Source organism: Diospyros lotus, chromosome 13, assembly GCF_014633365.1.
Source record: "Diospyros lotus cultivar Yz01 chromosome 13, ASM1463336v1, whole genome shotgun sequence".
NCBI classification, from domain to species: Eukaryota; Viridiplantae; Streptophyta; class Magnoliopsida; order Ericales; family Ebenaceae; genus Diospyros; species Diospyros lotus.
Window position 1 is genome coordinate 4,842,977 of NC_068350.1, and position 23,442 is coordinate 4,866,418.

The 23,442-nt window shown below is 36.6% G+C and overlaps 2 protein-coding genes and 1 non-coding gene across 5 annotated transcripts in view; 2 read left to right on the forward strand and 1 right to left on the reverse strand.

Annotated features, from left to right (window-relative positions):
- LOC127789223 (splicing factor U2af small subunit B-like) overlaps nucleotides 1-17,004 on the reverse strand; it is a 29,808-nt gene extending 12,804 nt beyond the window's left edge. For 2 of the 3 annotated variants that reach the window (XM_052318050.1, XM_052318051.1), the window contains exon 1: nucleotides 16,658-17,004. In XM_052318050.1, the coding sequence (XP_052174010.1) occupies nucleotides 16,658-16,894 (237 nt within the window). In that variant the 5' untranslated portion in view covers nucleotides 16,895-17,004. The remainder of the gene's footprint in view (nucleotides 1-16,657) is intronic. The other variant, XM_052318048.1, reaches the window with a different exon arrangement.
- On the forward strand, nucleotides 5,872-6,662 carry LOC127789225 (uncharacterized). The gene is made up of 2 exons (XM_052318053.1): nucleotides 5,872-5,985; nucleotides 6,080-6,662. Exons 1-2 carry the CDS (start codon nucleotides 5,920-5,922, stop codon nucleotides 6,545-6,547), a joined length of 534 nt encoding a protein of 177 aa, XP_052174013.1. The 5' UTR covers nucleotides 5,872-5,919; the 3' UTR covers nucleotides 6,548-6,662.
- Nucleotides 17,005-20,319: 3,315 nt separating the features above from the next.
- On the forward strand, nucleotides 20,320-20,402 carry TRNAL-UAA (transfer RNA leucine (anticodon UAA)). Its single transcript has one exon. It is a non-coding gene; the product is annotated as a tRNA-Leu (tRNA).
- Nucleotides 20,403-23,442: the final 3,040 nt, after the last annotated feature.

Genomic DNA, 23,442 nt, shown 5'->3' on the forward strand with positions numbered 1-23,442 from the left:
TGTACAAATGTGATCATATTTGCATATGTGAACTGAACATATGGAAGGAGCGATTAAGCTTAGAAATTTGCATGTAACATCAATGGCATTGGATTTTGAATGGTCAAGGAGGTGGGCTAGGGATTTGATACTAGGAGTGAAGGAGAGTTCTCTAAGGCATATCTTGTGAGGATTGAAACTGGGTCTGTTATACCTAGGGTCATTGGATTTGTTTTCTTGGACAAAAATTATGCCACACTCAATAGCACACACTCACGAACTTGAACTTAAGAATAGAAATAATGGTTTCAACAGAAGAAATCAATATAATCAAAACATAACAGAATGAAAACAAACAAGAAATAGAAACACAAACCACAAACACCAGATTTTATCTTGGTTCAAATTGCCTTTTTGGACAACCCTACATCCAGTCTTGAATCTCCTCGAGCAACCTTCTTTATTCAAAAAGAATAACCAGTTACACAGTTGAATTCTCTCCCTTCTATTCCCGAGTACACCAAGCCTTCGCCCCAAGATTACAAAGCTATCAAACTCTAGCCCTTTTCGCTAGCGATCGGTACTCTTACAAACAGAAAACTGAGAACTCTACCTCACTCGCTACCCCTTGTCCTCTATTTTTAATAGTGAGCAGATATCCCAACAAAGATTATTAAATATGTACAGTTTAACCCCTCAACTATCACTAATTATAACATGGGATATAAACTTCTATTTAATACTTCATTAGCCTTCAAAAAAACACTGTTTTCACTAATTTTCTTATCCTATACTCTAGACAATTTTTAACAATTCTCCACCATTGTCTTGAGTATACTTCAACCTTCATCCATCAAAGCCTTGACCTTCCAATAGATGAACTTGATCTGCTCTCATAAGTTCTTCTTGCTACACCTGATCACTCAAACACAAAACAAACATTAAGAATATCAAATCAATGCTGTAAATTTCACAAATGGATCACCTTTGGACAATACTTCCAACTACATATCCTACACATGCAACTCTAATTAGGATTTATCCTCCTTCTCAAGGGACTTTCCTAATGAATATATTCCTAACATCAATATGATTGGTCTCTCCATGGTGGGATCAAATTCTAAACCAATTTGAACTGTCCATTGGCTATCCTAACTTGGCATCACCTTTAGGGTTTCTGCTGCACAAACCGCAATCTATACCCCCATAAAAAATACATGGCTTTTCATCTAGGTGCACTCCACCATAAACCAAATCTATACTCAATGTTATTCCTTAATCCCAAAGGTTCCAAACTTTTACATAGCATCACATCAACAGTGCACCATACCCGGATTGGCCTTAACATTGTTAGACTTACTCCTAGCTTCCCAAAACTGGTCTTTAGGCTTTACCGCTGTCCTTCTTTCTCATGTTTGTTTCAAACTTAAAGGCTGCTCATCTTTTTCTTTTAACTCTCCTCTATCTATCAACTTAACAAAGTATGCTTAAGTTTGGGTAATCCCAGGCTGCCATAAGCTGTCCAATTCCTATTCCAACCTCTATGCCTTAGAATTTCCAGCTTCTCCTTTATCCTGCACTCTCAAACACTAACCTAAGTTCTCAGCTACACCTTGAGAGTCCTCATGGACAAATTTCCAAAGAAGTTTCCTTACATTTAACTAGGCATACCATTGGAATACTCACAGCTTCCTCATGCACTCAATTTTAACCCTTAGACTTATCCTAGAAGAATCAGATTTCTTATACCTTCAGCTTGGGAATTACTATCATTCATAGATTGACCTTCTGAGCAATCAACCTTGCTTACCTCTCTATAAGATCAATTTTCCCTTAATTTCCACATGGATAATGGCTGTTAGTGATACCTATTCGACTCAAATTAAGCCTTCATGTGCTGCTTTAACCAATGGCCATTTGTCTAGCCTTTTTCCTAGACTTTTCCCCATTTCCAGCACCTTCCTTAATTCTCAAATAGACACTTCACAGCACTCCACCCCTTTAACCTAAGGGATCTTCCATTTAAGTCCAAGATTCTCCCCAAATTTACATGGCTCCATGCCATTCATTTGGACAAGAGTGCATCACTTATTCTTATACAAGAGGTTCCATAAATTTTATGTCCTATTGGTAGAGTTTCCCCAGATAGGTAAAAACCCTAGCTTTAGAAGACCTAGGCTTACCTATTCCACAACTCCTCCACCTAACCTTTCATACCAGAAGCAATTTCCAGCAAGCTTATTTTTAATTCCAGCAAGCTCATATACGCTTGGGAATTTCTTAGGGACACACCATCTCCACTAGGTTCACCTCACCTAGCTCCACCATGAGACAAGGCCTAGATAGGTCCCCCTAGATCTTAGAAACTGATCTCTAATGGGCTTTTGACATATACAAGGTCTATTTAGGAGACTTCTATTTTGGTGACATTTCCAAACTACATGGTTCCTATTCCCTTATACCTGCAAAATTTTCCTCCCCCTAATATCCCTAGCCTTAGATACCTTTCTTAGTCCTTGCTCAACATGTGAGCTATCCTCAACAAATGACACCGCCTAACTTACCCTAGGCTGTCCTTAGTGGCTGCAGCTTATCCACATTAAAAAAATGCCAGCCTGCACCACATAAATTCCATTCTTGAGGGTTGCTTCCATCTCTTTAAGAAATTCTTGTGCAACTTCTTAGGCAGTGTTATTAAAGGCGCGCCTAGGCGCGCCTTGATACCAGGCGCAAGCCTGGCGCCTAGAACCCGCCCAGGCGGGCGAGATCTGCCCAGGCGCACCTGGGCGCATCCAAGCCCTCAGGCGCAGCCTTGGGCTTAGGCACCCAAGGCTGCGCCTGGTTTGTTTTAATTGAATTTCAGTTTAATTTAGTTTAAGTTTAGTATTTCTTGCAATATTTTAATCAAATCTAATCTTATTTCAAATTATACCTAAATAAAAGAAAACAATATATATTGAAAAGCTGAATTCAAAGGGACTTAAAACAGAAGAAATCCCAAAAGTCTGCTGCTGTCCTCTCCTCTCCCTTCTATTCTATTCTCGACTATTCCTCTCCACGGCAGTCACGACACAGGTCCAAGACAACCAGAACTCCTCCCCCCTTCTCGGCTTTCCTCTCCCTCTTCAAACGGACGGCTGCAACGGCATAGCCCTCCTTTCTCGCTCGTCTCTCCTCTCCCTATTCAAACAGATAGGACAAGCTGCACAACCACCCTTCTTGGCTCTCCTCTCCCTCTTCAAACGAACAACACCCTTCTCGGCTATTCTTGCCCTCTTCAAACGGACAACACAGCTATAGCTGCTACACAACTTATCTCCCTTCTTGACTCTACTATCTCTTCTTCAAACGGACAGCCGACAGCATAGCTATTAGCTACTAGCGGCTAGCCTACTGCATCATCTCTCTTCTCAGCATAGCTATTAGCAACGGGAAACAACAAACATCAAACAAAGGAAACAACAAACGGTTTCCAGGTATGTTCATTGTTGTCTCCTCTCTTTATTTATTTTCTAGTTTCAAGTTACAAGTTTCAACACAAAGGGCAGCAAGCCAGCTGCCAGCAACTGCTGATTTCTTATTGTTGTTGGATATTTATTTGTTCTTGGAGGAGTTATTTTATTACTCCTAAGTTCCTAACAGTTTATTACTATTCTATAAATAGAATAGTGGTCAGCAGCTCTTAGTAGCATGAGTTGCATGGCTCCAATGACCCTTAGGCCTTAGCAATTCTGCCAATTCAATACTGTTCATAAATAGAACAGTGGTCAACGTCAACTGCATTAGCACTCAGCCCCATGAGCTGCATAGCTGCAATGACAAATGACCCTTTGCGGTATTTTTTTTTTCCTTAAGATGGTCTTTAGAGTGAGTGGTATTGTTGTTGACATGTTGTGTATCTTGCAGGAATCAAAAATTTAAAATGACATCTAACACTATTGATCCTAATCCTGATAGTAGTTCTGCTGGTAGAAGAAAAGATCCAGCATGGAAATATCATAGTTTGGTAAATCCCAATGACCTTAACACTTTCAAATGTAATTTTTGTGGGAAATTAACCAAAGGAGGTGTATACCGAGCCAAACAGCACCTTGTTGGAGGTTATAGGAATGCTGAAATTTGTTCAAAATGTCCTCCTCATGTTAGAGACGAAATTATAGAGTTTATGTCAAAAAAGAAAGGGAAGAATGACTTTGATGATATGCCAGATTTTGATGATATAGACACACTAGAAGATGATGTTGATGATGAAATGGACGTAGGGGCCTTCCAAAACCGTGGTAAAAGGCCTATGCAAGGACAAGCATCATCTATGCAACAAAAAAAACAAAGGCAACAGCAAAGAGGGCCTCTTGATTTGTTTTTATCTGCTAAACCTAAAGTGAGTAATCAAAAGGATGCAAAAGGAAAGCAAACTACAATAGAAAGTCATGTCAATAAAGAGTTGAGAGAGAATGCATGTGTTTGGTTTAGTAGATGGATGTATGAAGTTGGTATACCATTTAATGCAGTCAATTACCCTAGTTTTAAGCCAATGATGGAGGCTGTTGGGCGAGCTGGTCCGGGAATGAAACCCCCAAGTTTTCATGAGGTTAGAGTTCCTTATCTTAAGAAAGAGGTGGAACACACAAAAGAAATTATGAAGAGTCATAGGGAGGAATGGGCAAGATATGGATGTACAATCATGTGTGATGGTTGGAAGGATAAGCGAGATAGGTCTTTACTCAACTTTTTGGTAAATAGTCCGAAGGGGAGTGTGTTTATTGAATCTATTGATACATCTTCCTATGCTAAAGATGGAATGAAACTTTACCAATTGCTTGACCGATTTGTGGAGGAGATAGGAGAAGCAAATGTTGTTCAAGTTGTAACTGATAATGCTTCAGCGAATGTTCTAGCTGGTAAGTTTTACTTTTACTAATTTATTTTTTTCTTTTTAACTTTTATTGAAATTAAGGACTATTTTTTTCCTTGAATTAATGTCTTGCAGGAGAGTTCTTAATGACTAAGCACAAGAATTTGTATTGGACACCGTGTGCTGCCCACTGTTTGGACTTGATGTTGGAGGACATTTTTAAAATTCCTAGACTTAAGAGCACATTTCAGAAGGCATGTTCAGTCAATGGGTACCTATATAGCTCTGCACAAGTATTAAATATGATGAGATCATTTACACAAAAAAGAGAGATGCTAAGACCTGGAAAAACAAGGTTTGCCACAGCTTTCCTCACCCTTTCAAGATTTCATAAACAAAAAGCTAATTTGAGGAAGATGTTCATTTCAGAAGAGTGGACTAACTCTAGATTTGCAAAGGAAACACGAGGTAAGCAAACAGCTCAAACAGTGCTCCAGGAATCATTTTGGAAAAATATTCTTTTTGCTCTCAAGGTGTCTGGGCCTCTTGTCAAGGTGCTTAGAGTAGTGGATAATGAGGACAAACCTGCTATGCCTTATATTTATGAGGCTATGGATAGGGCAAAAGAAGCCATTGCAAAATCTTTTGATGATGAGAGCAAATACGAGAAAATATTTGAAATCATTGATGAGAGATGGAATCTTCAGTTGCATCGTCCTTTACATGCAGCTGGATATTATTTGAATCCAGCATTTTTTTACTCAAATGAAAGTATTAGAGAAGACAACGAGGTTATTGAAGGGTTGTATGCTTGCATAGAGAGGCTGGTTCCCACCGCAGAAGTGCAAGACAAACTTTCGAAGGAGTTGAGCTTTTATAAGAATTCTGAAGGGTTATTTGGCAAACAAATATGTATTAGAGGAAGGAATCAATTATCACCAGGTAACACGGTTTTCTAAATTATCTAATTTAGATTAGAATTAGATCAATAATCTATATTTTTAATTGCTAATTTGTATGTGTTTTTCTCAGTTGAATGGTGGTCTCAATTTGGCACTGGAACCCCTAATTTGCAAAAGTTTGCCATGAAGATTTGTAGTCTCACTTGTAGCTCTTCAGGTTGTGAAAGAAATTGGAGTATCTTTGAGCATGTAAGCATTTCAATCTTATTAGTAATATTAAGTATTAACTAGATGATTTCTTATATCTTTTAACTTACTAATTCTAATTTAATTATTATGGCAGCTTCATAACAAAAAGAGAAACCGATTGGAGCAACGACGTCTTAATGATTTGGTATTTGTGAAGTATAATAGAGCTTTGAGACGTCGCTTCAATTTACGTAAATCAATAGATCCCATTTCCTTGGATGAAATTGATGAAAGTAATGAGTGGTTGCTTGGGACAATTGACCAACTTGATGATTCAGATAATGAACTTGTACATGAGGGCGATGATTTAACATGGGCTGATGTTTCTAGAGCTTCTGGTGTTGAAAAAGCTCACTATGCAACTAGATCAAATGCTCCAACTCTAAATTTGACAAAGAGTAGAAGAAGGGCTACTTTTACTTCAAATGCTCCAATTGAACCTGATGAAGATGAAGAGGAAGAGAGATATGATGTGGAAGAAGAGGATATTGGAGATGATGTTTCTGATGATGGGAATATGGAAATGTTAGATCTTGATGTTGACAATGAGGATGATTTTTAGATTATCTAATCTTAATTAGGATTTAAGATCTACAAACCTCTTTTGGATTTAATCTAATTTTAGTTAAAGACTTTTCTTACAAATTTTTTGAACTTCCGTGATACTTATATTTTGGTTGCTGAAATATGTTTGGATTTGTTGTGCTGGAATTCACAGGTATGTAACTTGTTTTAATATTTATTTCTCTTAGTAGTTAGCATATGTTGAATTTTTTATTTTTTTTATAACATGCTTGTTAAAATATTATTAGAAGTTATGACTTATTTTATACCTTTTTCTTTAACTAGGACATATATTTTTATTTTATTTTATTTTTATTAATTTGCGCCTAGTTCCACCAGGCTCACGCCTTACCTTGCGCCTTGCGCCTTGCGCCTCAGGCTCCAAGACCCTTGTGCGCCTTAGTGCGCCTTGCGCCTTTAATAACACTGTTCTTAGGACTCCAATTCTCCTCTATAGGAGAAATCCTTTACTATCTAAATCTTCCTAAGGACATTAGGCTTTCTTTTAAATCAAGGACATATTTTTACATCTTCTAATATCCTGGAACAGCTCCACCATGCATCCTATTCACACATCTCCAATTTCCCTTTACCTTAATTCTTAAGAGTTAAAGAGTTGCCTAGTAATACTGTTAGTAAGAACACAGTGATCCCTCAAATCTCTCACAACCCAATAACTCACAGAAACCACTCAAGACCTCCAAGAACACAAACAATATAAGCGAACAAACAAGAATAAAGAAAACAGTAACGAACAACAAAATTTATCCCGATTCAGTCCCCAAATTTCGAGACCTACATCTAGACTGATGCAGCCTCTTTCCAATCCACTATCTTGAAACAAACTTTAGGATGATTACAAAGAATCCCGAATCCACACCCAACCCATATACCCTGAAAGCTAACTGGATTCCTTGAGATTACAAAACTTATCCCCAGCCTTACTCTTAGCCAATCAATCAATCCCAACACACAAGATAGTAACAAAATTGTCTCAGAATGAAGCGCACACACTCTGCCTACCCCCACGATCCCTATTTATAGACTATAGGGACGTGAGTTACAACTGTCTAATGGCCTGACCGCCTGACCGAAAATAACTAAATAACTAAATCGGTCAGCTGCCCTTCTAAAAACATGCCTTCTAGAAGAATATTCATTCTAACCTTAAAACAGAAAAGAAACATACAAATGCATTCATACAAAATATCTGATTACACATAAAATCCTAATCTAGTACAAATGACATAACAAATACCAATTTCTAATGAGGAGTACACCCTAAACCTAGAACCTATGCTTCTTTTCCAGCATTTCTAGAAATATTATAGGGCATCCGCACTCTCATAACCAGATCCACTCATAGTACTAGAACATTCCAGTTTGGTTCTTTCTTGAGATTCTTTATTTCTATTTGGGCAATTTCTCTTGATGTGGCCCTCCTCATGGCAATGAAAACATTTTACTTTTCTCCTGCCATTCCTAGATTTTGATCTAGACCTTCCCTTTTGCTTAGGATTATTACTATCCAATTTGTTGTAACATTTGTATTAGATTAGATTAAATGTAATCATGTACTTTGTATTGTTGCATATCTTATTTCCTGATTTAGTGTTAGATTTAATTGTTCTTTTAGAATGTATGTTTCTAGAAGGTGGCAGCCGGTTTTAAAGTTTGTTAGTTTGTTAGGCGAATGTTAGTTAGTTTTATCTTTAAGTTCATGTAAATCGCTCCCCTATATCCTATAAATAGGGGTCGCGGTGAGGAGGCTTAGGAAGTGTCTTAGTGTGCCAGAAATCGTGAAGGATTGTTTCCGATTTACTGTCTTGATTTGGGATTGAGTGCGAGAGGTTGGGAGTGGCTGGTTCTTAGCTTGTATTCCCTAATTTCCCTATAGCTTTCAATGTATATGGACGGGAGGGATTAAGTTCTTGTTGTAATCATCCCTTGGGTGTTTCAAGATAGTGGATTTCAGTGGTGCCTAAGCAATCTGGATGTAGGTCTTGGATTTCAAGACCGAACCAAGATAAATCTTGCTGTTTGTTGTGTGATTGTGTTACTCCTTTATGTTCTTTGTTATCAGTGTATTCTTGGGTTAGATAGGGAGCTGGTTGAGTTGAGAGAATAGAGTGGAAAGCTATGAGATACTCTAACACAATCTAAATCCAATCGAGAAGGCATCACTTACTGAGTTCTTGTGTTCTACCTTTAGCTGCAATTCCTTAGAATTTAAAGCCCCTACTACATCATCCAAAGACAATTTATCCCTACCATGTTTCAAGATGTCAACAAAAGTCTCATATGATTTTGGCAATGAGTGCAATAAGACCAATGCCTTATCCTCATCATCATTCTTAATGTCAATGTTCTCAAGATCTAAACACAGCTTATTGAAGTTGTCAATGTGATCTTGTAGCTTGACTCTCACCCATCTTGAAGGAAAAGAACTTAGTCTTTAGGTATAACCTCGTAGAAAGAGTCTTGGTCATGTAAAGGTGTTATGATTAGGAACTCTTACAAACCCAATTCAATAGTTTATTTTGCCAATCTCTCTTCACTCCTCACCCGGAAATCAAACCCACAATAGAGTATATAAAATTGGAAATGAAAACAACAAAGAAAATAAAGTAAAAGAGCAATCAAACCAATCAAAAAGCATTGATTTATCCTGATTCGAATTGCAATATGCAATCCTACATCCAGCCTTGATCCCGAGAGCCAAATCCACTAGAAATCGCTTGAACAAGATTACAAGAACTCTCCTTCTCTCTCACACAAGTTCACTGCCTTCTATACAAGAGAATATCAAGAAAAACTTTCTCTCTAAACCTTTCTCTCTCTCTTGACAGAATCACTTGCATTCAGAGAAATCAATAGAATGATTTGTTATATGCGACTTTCAGCCTCTCACCTCCTATTTATAAACCATAGGGGAGAAAATTACAAGGCTAACTACTTAGCCTATACAAAAGACTAATGTATCCCTCATAATATAACCACTAAGTTAACTAATCTAACTTAGAATAAATCCAGTTGCACTTCATCTTCATTCTAACAAGTTCTATTCTTCATCTTCTAGAAATAATTCTCCATGCAAAAACCCAACAAATCTCCACCATTTTTGCATGATTATCTTCTAGAATCCGGCTCCATCAATCTGCTCTCTTTTTGGACCTGCAAAACAACTAATCATTCACAAATATAAATGTGTAACAGCCTCAAACAATGATATAATTTTGTCGTTGGAACTACTTTAGTAAACATGTCTGCAGCATTATCTTCCCTTACCACCTTTATCAAATCTATTTCCCTCCTATCAAGGACTTCTCTAATAAAGTGATACCTAATATCAATGTGTTTAGTTCTTTCATGATGTGCTTGATTTTTAGCCAAGTGAATAGCACTTTGGCTATTACAATTTAAGATTGCCTTAACGTTTCTACCTAGGAGTTCACTTACTAAACCTCTCAACCATAGGCTCTCCTTCATAGCTTATGTAACCGCTATGTACTCAGTTTCAGTGGTTGAGAGAGCCACTACTGATTGCAAATTTGTTTCCCAGCTTATGGTAGCATTCCATAGCTTAAATACATAACCGGTAGATGACCTCATTCTATCTAGGTCTGCTACATAGTTAGCATCAGTGAATCCTAGTATATTAGGCTCATCTTCGACACAAACTTCACCATAAACTAAAGTCAAGTTTATTGATCATTTTAGGTACCTAAATATCCATTTTACTACAGCCCAATGTTCCTTACCTGGATTAGCCATAAACCTACTAGCAACACTCATAGCATGGGCTAAGTCCAACCTAGTACACACCATACAATACATGAGACTACCTACACCATTAGAGTAAGGTATCTTGCTCATTTCTCTTATGCTCTCTTTATCACTAGGTGATTGGTTGTGGGATAGCTTAAAGTGTTGTGCAAAAGGAACTTTTACCTCTTTTGCATCATGCATTTGAAATCTCTTAATCAATTTCTCTAGGTATGCTTTTTGAGATAATTGATTAACCTCTTAAGTCTATTTCTTTCTATTTCAATCCCTAAAATCTTTCTAGCTTTAACTTATGAATTTCCACATCTAATTGACTAGCAATCAGCATGTCATCCACATATAGAAGGAGATAGATAAAAATTTTAGATGAAATATGCTTAAAATAGACACAGCAATCAAAGGCACTTCTCTTGAAGCCTTGGTTGATCACGAATGTATCAAATTTTCAATACCATTGTCTAGGGGATTGGTTAAGTCCATATAAGGACTTCTTTAACAAGCATACTTGCTCCTTCTTACCCCTTACTTCAAATCCCTTAGGCTGATCCATTAGAATGTCCTCTTCTAACTCACCATGAAGGAATGCGGTGGTCACATCCATTTTCTCTAGATTTAAGTCCAAATAGGCAGTCATTGCAAGCAAGATTCTAATAGAGGTATGTCTCACTACCGGTGAGAAAACCTCATTAAAATCCACCCCAGCCACTTGGGTGAATCCCCTTGCTACTAACCTAGCTTTATACTTAGGTTTTTGCCCCTTACATGCCCCTTCTTTTATCTTAAAGAGCCACTTACAGCCTACCACCCTTTTACCTAAGGGTCTATCAACCAAAACCCAAGTTTATTCTTATTTAGAGAATCCATTTCAGATCTCATTGCATCCAACCATAACTTGGAATCTTTTGATCTCATAGCCTCTTCATATGTAAGAGGTTCATCACCAGCTGTCTCTGCTGCACTTAACAGTGCATATGAGACTAAATCAGAGTATCCATACCTAATAAGAGGTCTAACCTCCCTCCTTTGCCTATCCCTTGCCACATTGTACCTACCTACACTAGGGGAACTATCCGAACCTGAAGGTCCAGCACTGCCAGACGGCTGAAACCTCTCAGAACTAGAGGGATCATCACTGCTACTCTGCGGAAAACTCTCTAAGGTAGGAGAATCAGGATCAGCATCATGCTGGTCCATTTGCATAGGATAATCAGCACTGTCAGTGTGCTGATCTGCTGCCTAGTCCATGGGATTTTGCATGGCAGCATCCTGGACTTGCTGTTCCATCTCAACAGCCTTCCCTTTCACTAGCCTATCCTTTTGAATACCTACCTTATCATCCTTAAGAAGGAATCCTCACTGAAAGTCACATCCCTACTAACCAAAGTCCTTGGCAATCCTTCTTCTAAGGCCCATAACTTATATCCCTTTACCCCATTAGGATAACCTATGAACAGACACCTCTTGGCTCTAGGCTCCAATTTCCCTTGCTTAACATGTGTATAAGCAATGTAGCCAAATACCCTTAGATGCTCTAAGCTTGGCTTATGACCATGCCACATTTCATAGAGAGTTTTAAACCCTATTGCAGCTGAAGGAGACCTATTAATTACATAGGCAGCTGTTGTAACAGCTTCTCCCCAAAACAATTTGGACAACCTAGCATGGATTAACATGCATCTTACCTTTCTAAAAGGGTCCTATTCATTCTCTCAGCTAGGCCATTTTGCTTGGAGTTTCCGGGAACTGTTAGATGCCTAAGGATGCCACTTTCTTTACACATTTGGGCAAATTCTTTGTTACAAAACTCAAGACCATTATCTGTTCTAATAATCTTAATTTTCATACCTTTTTGATTCTCTATTAAGGTTTTCCAGGATTTAAAGGCTTCAAAAGTTCCATCTTTTGATTTTATTACATATACACAAACCATCCTAGAGAAGTCATCTATGATTGACAAAAAATACCTTGCCCCACCATGAGTTAAAGATTGACTAGGGCCCCATAAATCAGAATGAATGTATTCTAAAGGGGCTTTAGATATGTGATTTGCTTTCTTAGGGAATTTTACTTTAGAAGATTTGCCAAAAATACATGTTTCACATTGGTCCAAATCTGTTAAATTTTCAGCCCCTAGGATACCTTGTTTGGACAGTTCTCTAAGTCCCTGCTCACTGATGTGAGCCATCCTATAATGCCACAATTTTGTTTGATCATAGGTTTTATTCTCACCTATAGCTGCCTCACCACTTTAAGTGGTTGCTTCCAGCACATATATACCATTGTGAAGGGCAGCTTTCATGCAGATAAGGGATCCCTTTGATACCCTTAAAACTCCGCCATGCCCTTTATAGGAATGACCACTTTTATCCAATTCTCCTAGGGATATTAGGTTCCTTTTTAAATCTGGAACATACCTAACAGATTTTAACATTTTTACCAATCCATCATGCATTCTTAATTTAATGTCTCCTACCCCCTTTATAATGCACTCATGGTTGTCCCCTAACATCACATTTCCACCACCTATATCTTGATAGTTTAAAAACCATTCTCTATGGGATGTCATGTGAAAGGAACAACCTGAGTCTAAAACCCACAAATCCTTATCTTCTAGGCAAGATGCAACCAATGCATCTGCGCTATCATAATCATACTCACATAGGGAGGATGAAATTTCAGAATTTGATTTCTCCTTAAATTCTTTCTTTCTTTTAGGGCAGAATTTCTTAATATGACCCTCTTCATGGCAATGGTAACACTTAAACTGTTTCTTGCCATTCTTAGACTTGGATCTAGACTTCCCCTTTGATTTAAACTCTCTCCTTTCAGTCCTACTTCTTGCAGTAAGGACATCTCCAGCAGTCTTTCCTTCTACTTTCTGCTACAACTCCTTAGAGTTTAATGCTCCGAAAACATCTTCTAGGGATAATTTTTCCCTACCATGTTTTAATATATCAACAAAGGTTTCATACGTTCTTGGCAAAGAATGCAATAATTCAAGGGCTTTATCTTCCTCATCATAGTTAATATCTATGTTTTCTAAGTCAAGACATGGTTTATTAAACTCATCTATGTGATTATTTAGTTTCTGCCCTTCTTGCATTTTAAATGTAAAAAACTTTGCCTTTAAATACAACCTATTTGACAAGGTTTTTGTCATATAAAGACTCTCTAATTTAGACCATAAAGCCTCAGCCATTTCCATCCTTGAAACTTCCCCAAGGACTTTATCTCCTAAACTTAGAATTAGAGTATTATAGGCCCTCTTGTTGATTTCTTTCCTACGCTCACTGAAATCTTTTTTCTGTTCTTCAGTGGCATTCTCAGGCAATTTCTTTTCTGCCTCTAAGGCTTCTTCTAATCCCAAGTTTCCCAACAGTACCCCCATCTTAATTTTTCATAGACTGAAATCATTTGACCCATCAAATTTCTCTATGCCATATCTAGAGGAAGAGGGTGCAGAAGCCATAACAGGGATTAAAACTAAAGATTTCTAGGGTTCTTGGCAATTCTTGAAAGGGTTCTTGGCTCTAATACCAATATGTTATGATTAGGAGCTCTTAGAAACCCAATTCAACAATTTATTTTGCCAACCTCTCTTCACTCCTCAACCAGAAATCAAACCCACAACAGAGTATATAAAACAGGAAATGAAAACAGCAAAGAAAATGAAGTAAAAAAGCAATCAAACCAATCAAGAGGCGTTGATTTATCCTAGTTCGGATTGCAATATGCAATCCTACATCCAGCCTTGATCTCAATAGCCAAATCCACTAGAAACCGCTTGAACAAGATTACAAGAACTCTCCTTCTCTCTCACACAAGTTCACTGCCTTCTATACAAGAGAATATCAAGACAAACTTTCTCTCTAAGCCTCTCTCTCTCTCTCAACAGAATCACTTGCATTCAGAGAAATCAATAGAATGATTTGTTATATGCAACTTTCAGCCTCTCGCCTCCTATTTATAAACCATAGGGGCGGAAATTACAAGGCTAACTACTTGGCCTATACAAAAGACTAATGTATCCCTCATAATATAACCACTAAGTTAACTAATCTAACTTAGAATAAATCCAGTCGCACTCATCTTCATTCTAACAGGTTATATTCTTCATCTTCTAGAAATAATTCTCCATGCAAAAACCCAACAAAAGGGTTTCTAGGCTATTCCAAAGGTCCTCCGCGGTTGTCATCTTTGACATCTCCCACAAGACTTTGTCTCCTAGGCTTAGAATTAAGGTATTAAATGCTTTCTTGTTGATTTCTTTTCTCTGTTTAGACATTTCTCTTTTCTGTTCTTCTGTAAGAGATTCTGGTGGTTTTCCCTCACTGTCTAAGGCCTCTTCCAGCCCTAAATTTCCTAGTAAAGCCCTCATCTTCATCTTCCGAAGGCCGAAATCATTCTGGCCATCAAACTTCTCTATGTCATACCTAGTTGTAGACATTATTTGACACTATTCAATGACCAAGAATCAAAACAGAAAAAATCTTGATGAATCTTGATACTAGGAACAGGCTCTGATACCAATTTGTTATACCTAGGGTCATTGGATTTGTTTTCTTGGACAAAAATTATGCCACACTCAATAGCTAGCGCGCACACACTTGAACTTAAGAACAAAAATAATGGTTTCAACAGAAGAAATCAATATAATCAAAACATAACAGAATGAAAACAAACAAGAAACAGAAACACAAACCACAAACACCAAATTTTATCATGGTTCGGATTGCCTTTTTGGACAACCCTACATCCAGTCTTGAACCTCCTCGAGCAGCCTTCTTTATTTCAAAAGAATGATCAGTTACACAGTTGAATTCTCTCCCTTCTATTCTCGAGTACACCAAGCCTTCACCCCAAGATTACAAAGCTATCAAACTCTAGCCTTTCTCTCTAGCAATCACTACTCTTACAAACAGAAAACTGTGAACTCTACCTCACTCGCTACACCTTGCCCTCTATTTATAATAGTGGGCGGATATCCCAATGAAGATTATTAAATATTTACAGTTTAACCCCCCCCAACTATCACTAATTACAACATGGGATATAAACTTCTATTTAATGCTTCATTGGCCTTCAAAAAAACACTGCTTTCACTGATCTTTTTATCCTATACTCTAGAAAACTTTTAACAGGGTCCTTTAGGTCCTACTCCAGAGGATTAAGGATTCTGACAGCTTGAAGGAAAAGCTTTCAAGGAAGACATTTTTTTTAGTGGCCCCGGTGGAGACCTAGGTCAAATACAATATCTTCTTCATTTGCATACCAGATGTTAATGATGACTGGTTTTGCTTGGCCTTCCTAAGAAGGAGCTTTGGGGATAAGCTATGGGTACAATTGCTCCCTTCAGTCATTTGATGATGTAAATTATGTCGCACTTTGGGCAGAATTACCCCTAAAAGCAGATATCATTAGCAGAAATGGTGGGGTGTACTTCTAGGTCAATTTGGATCTTGCAATGATATAAACTGCTTTTTGAGTGATGTCATTATAATAATGGTAAATGTTTCTCCATCATTCAGCAGGTTGCCATAGGTGACTAACAAGTCCCTTTGTGTTTCTACAGGGGTCAGGGCAGGGGAAGTTCAAAGTTGTCTGCTTCTTTTTGAGCTGCCTCACCAAAATAGAATAGCTCTAAGGTGGTTTTAGTTTCTGGCACATTAGAAGACATTTCTGAAACCATGGTTCTTCTGGATTAGAGCTTCAGGTCTCCAGGGTTCCTTTGATGCCCTAGTGTACTCAACAAAGCCTGAGCCACGGCCACAACTTGAGTTGGACTTGGATCAAAGTCAAGCCTGCTCGGCTTTCTTTCTCAGTTTCAGTGACCAGAGATGGACGTTTGTTGTACCAGTACATTGATACGAAGAAAATGGAAAACAAAGGAGACATGGATGGGAAGAAGATGAGAACGAAATAGGGATGACGAAGAAAAAGATTCAGAATTTCTGCTCATCCAGAAATAGAGATGACGAAGAAGAAGATTCAGGATTTGTGCGCATCCTCTTCTTGTTTATGTATATGTATATACACATAAATATGTCCATTAACATATGTATACGCATCCTTTTTTACAAATATTTGTGTAACTTCTAACTGACGCTCAATTTTGTTCGAATTCTTTCTTCGTACTCTCGCTATGGTATCATCCCAACCACCAAGGATCCAAAACAATAAATTTGCATTAATTCATGTGTGTAATCGTATATAAATCCTTGGAGATTCATCAATATATAAACATAGAAGTAATCACTTGTGGACAGAGAGAATTAAACACGTCTATGCAAGCGTCTAGAAATCTATCTGGATGGCGTCTAACCTCGAAGTGGCGCTGGATTTTGCGGGGATCGAGGGGCTGACCCTGGGGGTCGACGCCTGGAGTGATCATGTCGGGACGCTGGTACATGTTCGAGAGCAGCAGAGTAGGGCTTATGGAAGGCTTCGTGTGGAGCCTCGAGCAGCGATCGCCGTGCCGGCAAGCTCCGATCTTGAAGTAGAATGGACAGTTCACTCTGTCCTTCTCCGTCCCGAAAATCGACGCCAAGTGCTCCGCCATTGATAGATCTGAATCCCAGGGGAAGCTTGACGGTTCTCTCTGTGTGCTCTAGGTGATCTAGGGTTCTTCTTCTGTACAGTCCTCGAATGGTCAATAGCCTAAACCTAAAGTAAATTGGGCTTCCAATTAAAGGCGTCTTTGTTCCTGACAGTGTAATTTTGCCTTTGAAGCCCCGGTATTTAGGAAATTTACGGTTCATCCCTTAATTTCAGGTAACTCTAGTTTTTGTATGTAAGCTGACTAATTTCGTTATGCTATCCTTTCACTATTATTCTATTATTATTAAATTGATTCATAATTTGGTGTTATTTTTAGATTAAATTTTTCAAAAATACCCTTTGCCTTATATCACTTATATTTAAAAAAAAATTACACAAATATAAGAAATGAATTAAGTTTTACATGATTTATAGAAGAGATGTATAATATCTAAATTACAATAAAAATCAATATAAATAAATGGTAGAGATTGAGTTTAAAATAAATATTTTGACAATTTAGATGAAGTCTAGTATTGCAAGGTGTAGAATATTAATAACAAGTTACTTTAATGAACGAAATTTGATAACTTAAACGAACAAATTTATTTATTGTTTGACAAGTTGAATAAGTAATAACTGACCACATGCACCACAAATAAATTATTAAAGAATGGTTACTGAAGTCCATCTTGAATATTCAAAGTCTCGAGTCCTTAGATCATTTGTGGTGGTTGGTCTGTTGGTCTCAAATAACAGGATATAGAGAATTGAGGATAATTTTATTTAATATTGATTAAGTAAATGTATTTGGCATAATGTATTTTTTTATTCTAGACTAATAAAAAAAATAATTTTAAAGGCCTATATTAAAAAGTATTTACTATTCATCCCTAGATCAAATTAATTTATACACTTTTTAATCACTAACTTAATGGGTGTTAAATTTATCTCGTCAATATTATTACATTACTCCTATTATCTTTATCAGTACTGACACACCATCACATATATATATATACACACACACCCAATCATGGCCGCCACCACATTTGGGCTCCCCGATAATCGCCATGGGGAGGCTGGGTTCCCCGACCCAGTCGTGGCTGGGTCCGGGAACCTAGGAATCTGGCGACTAGAGGTCAAGAAACCCAAGGTTTCCTGCTGAAAGCCTTGCCCCGACCATGGCTGCTAGGTTCCCCAACCATGGGCGCTGGCTGTTAGGGGTTGAGGAACCCCCGACCTTTGGTCCCCGATTATTGGGTGTGTGGGCTTGGTCGAACTTACCAATTTGGTTAAAGACCCAATTTGGTGGAGACAAAGCTTGATCAGCAATTGCCCGGATCTGGCAAAAATGAAGTTTGGTCGATGGTCGTAATGGCCGATTGTCATGACAAATAAAGATAGAGAAAGAAAATGAGGAGAAAGAGACTCGGCCGTCGACATAGGGAACAAATCGATTGATGATGGCTGCCGACGGAGACAAGAAGCAACGACAGTTGGTTGCTAAAATTGCAAGTGGCAAATTTGATAACCAAAAGCAAAGCTGGCAATCGAATGACAAAGAGACGACAAGGACGACAAAGGTAGCGACATTTAACAACGTTGAGGCGAACGGTCACAATGGTTGAACAACAGCAATGACGATGACAGTTGCAATGTAGAAGAAGCTAGAGCGACATTAACTAATAGTGATAGAGGTGATCGGTGACGACCAGTGCTAGAGAAAATAAAAACAATGACAACGACTGCGTTTGAGACAACTGGCGGTGCCTGAATTGACAACGGGTGCAAAGACAAAAATGGTCTAGAATGAGAAAAATGAAGAAAAATAGGAAATAGGGAAACCTAGGCTCCCCATGGCCGCTGGCAGACATAGGTGTGTGTGTATACATATATATATGTGTGCATGTGTGGTGATGTAGCAGTACTGACAAGGATAATAAGAGTGACGTGGCAGTGCTGACAAGATAGATTTAACATCTCTTTTAACAACTATTAAGTTAGGAACGAAAAGTGTATAAATTAATTTGGTTTAGGGATGAATATTGAGCACTTTTAGTACAAGTCCATAAAACCATTTTTTTTATTAGTTCAAGAACGAAAAAATGCATTATGCCAATGTATTTTTGTGTATACCCACATGACACATTACAATAAGTATTTATAAGAAAAAACTTAATTCTAAGTAGAATTCTATTAAAAATAAAATAAGTATTTATAGCAAGCGATAAATACTAAACTTTAGATATAATTTATAATTAAATCTACATATAAGTTAATTTGTATTACACAAAAAAATACATATCTTATTCCCATCCACCTTAAATAAATACAAACTAATGTCTATATTGCTTCATAAATACTTCTTTCTCACAACTTCGCATCTAGGCTTTCAATTGATACTTCTATGATTTTCTTTTCCTTTTTTTTCTCTAATGGTACATTTGATTGCACAGATTTTTTTATAAGAAACAGTCATTTTCTACTCAAATTTTAGCCTTTAAAGTATTTGATTGACCAAATTATATAGATAAATTATTTTCATACTTTTGATCATGTAATGCCTATTTATCACTTTTGCTGTAAAAGATTTTATCATGGGGAGGGATTAGAATAAATTTTTTAAGCAATTAAAAATTGAGAAGCAGCCCATTGCACATTGCTCTATCCACTCAATAGATTTATCTTCTTATCCTTTCTAGGGTTTCTCCTCTTACATTTGGCGTCGACTTTGTCCCCTTCGTGTTCGTTGCCATCTTCGTTGAAGACAACCTCTGAGATTATCTTCTAGGCCACTGCAATCTTCTTTTTCGTCCATGACAAGATTTTTAATTGATCTTTGAGATCCTTCTCGTGTTTGTTGTCGATCATTCCCTTTTCTGTTCGTTGCCGGCCCTTCCCCTTTCTCCTCATCACCATTTTTGGCGATCGCTGATCATCTTCGTCGTCATCCAGACCACCATTCATCTTACTCTTGACTTTTGTCCCCTTATTGCCTTGTTTTTGGCCCTTTTTTGAGCTATCTCACGATGATGGTGGATGTTTGTTTTTGAAGTTTTTAATTTTGTCTTATCCTATATTTTTATTTTCCAATCACATTATTTATTTATGTGAGTTTTTGTTCAGTTAAATTTATTTTGGGTTTTTTTTTTTTTTGTTCATTTTCTAGTCATATTATTTATTTTGAAACAAATGACTAATTTCATGAAAAATAGTGGTAATCAAACACTAAAAATTAGAAAAGTATTATAAATTATAGGTAAAAAATTAAGTCAATTAAACACCCAATAATTTTTATGTAAATTATTTTTAAATAATTCAATTATTTAGAACTTTTTATTTTTTTTTCATGTAAGTTATATGCCTGCAATGAAAGACGCCGCGTTAAGCTAACAAAGTAGTGGTTGCGTCCTTTGTAAGGTGTGGATGTCTTTTATAAAGCGTGCTGGTTTGCCCGAGAGGTTAAGGGGGAAGACTTAAGATCTTCTGCACATAAGTGCGCATGGGTTCGAACCCCATAGCCAGCACCTTATTTTGTTTTATAATAATTTGGACTTTGTTACATATAAATACTAAATGGGATAATCCGTTGACTTTCAAGACTTTAATTTATGTATTTATGCAAGATGGTAATTACTAATTCAGAGCTTGATTTATACGTTTTTTTTTTATTGCTAGGAATAGTCATTGATTCATACGAAATTATTAGTATATGAATAGGCAAATAGTTTTAAGTGATTTAACTTTTAACTTAAAAGTTAAATAGTATTTAAGTTTATAATGTATTTGGATATATGTGCTTTTAAGTTGTCAATTATTAGTTATGTGTTTGGTCTGTGAAAGCTAATAAGCTGTTGGAACTTGATAAAAAGACTAAAATAGACATGATGTTAAATAATATAATTAAAAAGTATAAAAATACTATTTTTTATCAAATAAATTATAAATTAATTTATAATTAATAGAATACTTACAATTACAAGTTAATAAATTATATATAATTATCAAAAAATATTAATACAATACTTTAGGTTTATAAATTTTGGTTTAGTGCATAAAAATATTAAATATATATATATTGATACATTATAAAGTGCTTATACATAATTATCTTTTGACATACAAAATATATATATATATATATATATATAAAACTTGACATACAAAAGAAACACAAAAGAAACTTGACATACAAAAAATACATAACATATATATAAAAATTAGTCGTATATATAAAAAATATATATAAATACAAAAAAGGAAAACAAAATACATAACATATATATATATATAAATTGATGAAGAAGAGGCATCGATGACGCGACAAGGAGACCCACCAGCGACGACGGCCGATCTGGAGAGGAAGCCCGATGAATCTGGAGAAGAAGGAGGCGGCAACGGCAGATCGAAGAAGAAGGAGACAACAAGTGATGGCGTGACCCAAAATTGAAGGCAGCTTGCGGCGACAAATCTGGAAGAAGGACTGGTGATGGCGCGACCCAAATCTGAAACGAGGTTGCCGCAGTGACCCAGCTAGACGATGGCGACGGCGGTATGAAAGAAGGGCGACAATGCAGCGGGGATAATGATAGAGCAGAGGTTCTGGAGAAGATGATGGAAGGGTACGTGTGTAAATATGAAAAATATTTGAGGGTATTCTTGTATTTTTCTTGGTTAACTCATCAGCGTTTTGTGGCAAAGCTGGGGGCATCAGCTTTTGCTAAACACTGCTATAGCAACTTTTCAGTGACAAAGCGTTTTAAGTTAAAATATTAAGTCAAACACTTAAGCACAAACACAGCGTAGCAGATCCGATGCATAAATGGCTTATATGCGGTCAAACTGCTAAGCCAAACAGCCTTGAAGTATGAACCTCCAAAGCTTCTTTATTGTTTTGATTTCTGCTGATATAAGACATCAGCTCCATCACTTTGCCCAAATATTACATTTAAAATCCTTGAGTAGATGCAAAAGTCAATATTCAAATATAAAAATTAAAATAAAATTTATCTTCAACAATGGAGATGTGATTTTGATTGAGAGCAACACATTAATTAGGAAAAATTACACACGATTTTTAAAGGTTTAAGATAATTACAAGATTATCCTAACGTTTGATAGAATACAAGTAGTATTCATGTTGTAATTTTTTTTATTATTAATTAACTTTAATTAAATATTCATAAATAATCAACATGTTTTTATATCTTAATTTTTTTTTCTCTCTCCCCACATCTTTTATAGCAATTGAATTGCCATGATCATCATCAACCACCATTTAACACGTGTGGTTTCTTTTAACATGTTCTACTTCTTTTTTTTATGACTCAACTATCTCTATTTTAGTCAAACGTGACATAACTCTTATTTTTTTTTTTTGCACGTTTGTTTATATGGTTTAAAGGGTTTTATAACTAAGTTTAAATCAAATATAAATGAGTTCTTACACTTTATTTTTATTTCAAAGGGTTCAAAATCCTTGCATTTGGGGTTTGAATTGAACCTAGATACTGAGATAGGATTTGATTGAACTCTCCACGAACTCATTTGAATTCAAATATAGATGATTTGATTGAACCATTTGTATCTAGGTTCAAATCAAATCCTCTACATTAAACTTAAATATAGAGATCTCACCTAAGTTTGATTCGATGTAGAACCAATACTCTCTCTCTCCCTCATACACATCTTCAAACTTAAACATGGGCTTATTATTTATATTGAATGGGTTTAAGATACATTTAGGTTTATTACAAATTGACTAGGAACCTAAATTGGTTTATTGTCGCCATCAACAATGAACCTAATGGCAATGGGTTCATTGTAATTTTTTTTTCCTTTTATTCTAAAACCAAATGAGAGCGGAGTGAGAATAGAATAAATTAGTTATTTTATTTTTTATTTAATAGTAAAGTATCACTATTTTTAAATTGTGAGAGCTATTCTTATAATCACCTCAAATTTTAAGAATAATTATTATAATTTTCCCTGCTACTTATGAATAAAAATAACATCACAATAAGATTTATCATTTTCTCTAATTCATGATAATTACATTGCCATGGAGCACATTTTTATAGAAGCCCATTCACGCAACGTAATTCACTTTCCCTCGCCCTTCTGATATTTATGCGAACATTTTGATGAGATGAGGTGAAGTGAATTTGATTATTTATAAATATATTTAAATTAAACTTATAAAATAAATAAAAATGAATGAAAAATAATTAGTAGTAAAATTTTTAATTATTTCACAAAAATTAAAATTTAATAACAAAATGTGCAGTATCTGAGACAACCCAACCCAACGCCCCGGGGGTGCCCAAACACCACCCACCTCCTGCTGCCGCCGCCGTCGGGGTGAAACGCATCCCCAAACGTCAGTGGTATTCGGCCGGATGAGCTGAGTTTCTGTGAACACTAATGAATCACTTTTTTTTTTTTTTCTTTTTGTTAAGTTAGCAACAAAAACACAATTCCGATGCAATTTGACATATCAGACGCATGCCCTCAGAGTGCGAACGAACTAAGCGGAATCATCTCCCCTGCTAATGCCGAAGGGCATAA

What these genes read in the sequence shown, in the direction of transcription:
- LOC127789225 (XM_052318053.1), top strand. Translation starts at nt 5,920, where the DNA reads ATGAAGATTTGTAGTCTCACTTGTAGCTCTTCAGGTTGTGAAAGAAAT. An exon ending in ATTGGAGTATCTTTGAGCAT is followed by an intron (nt 5,986 to 6,079) that starts GTAAGCATTTCA and finishes TTATTATGGCAG; the next exon opens with CTTCATAACAAAAAGAGAAA.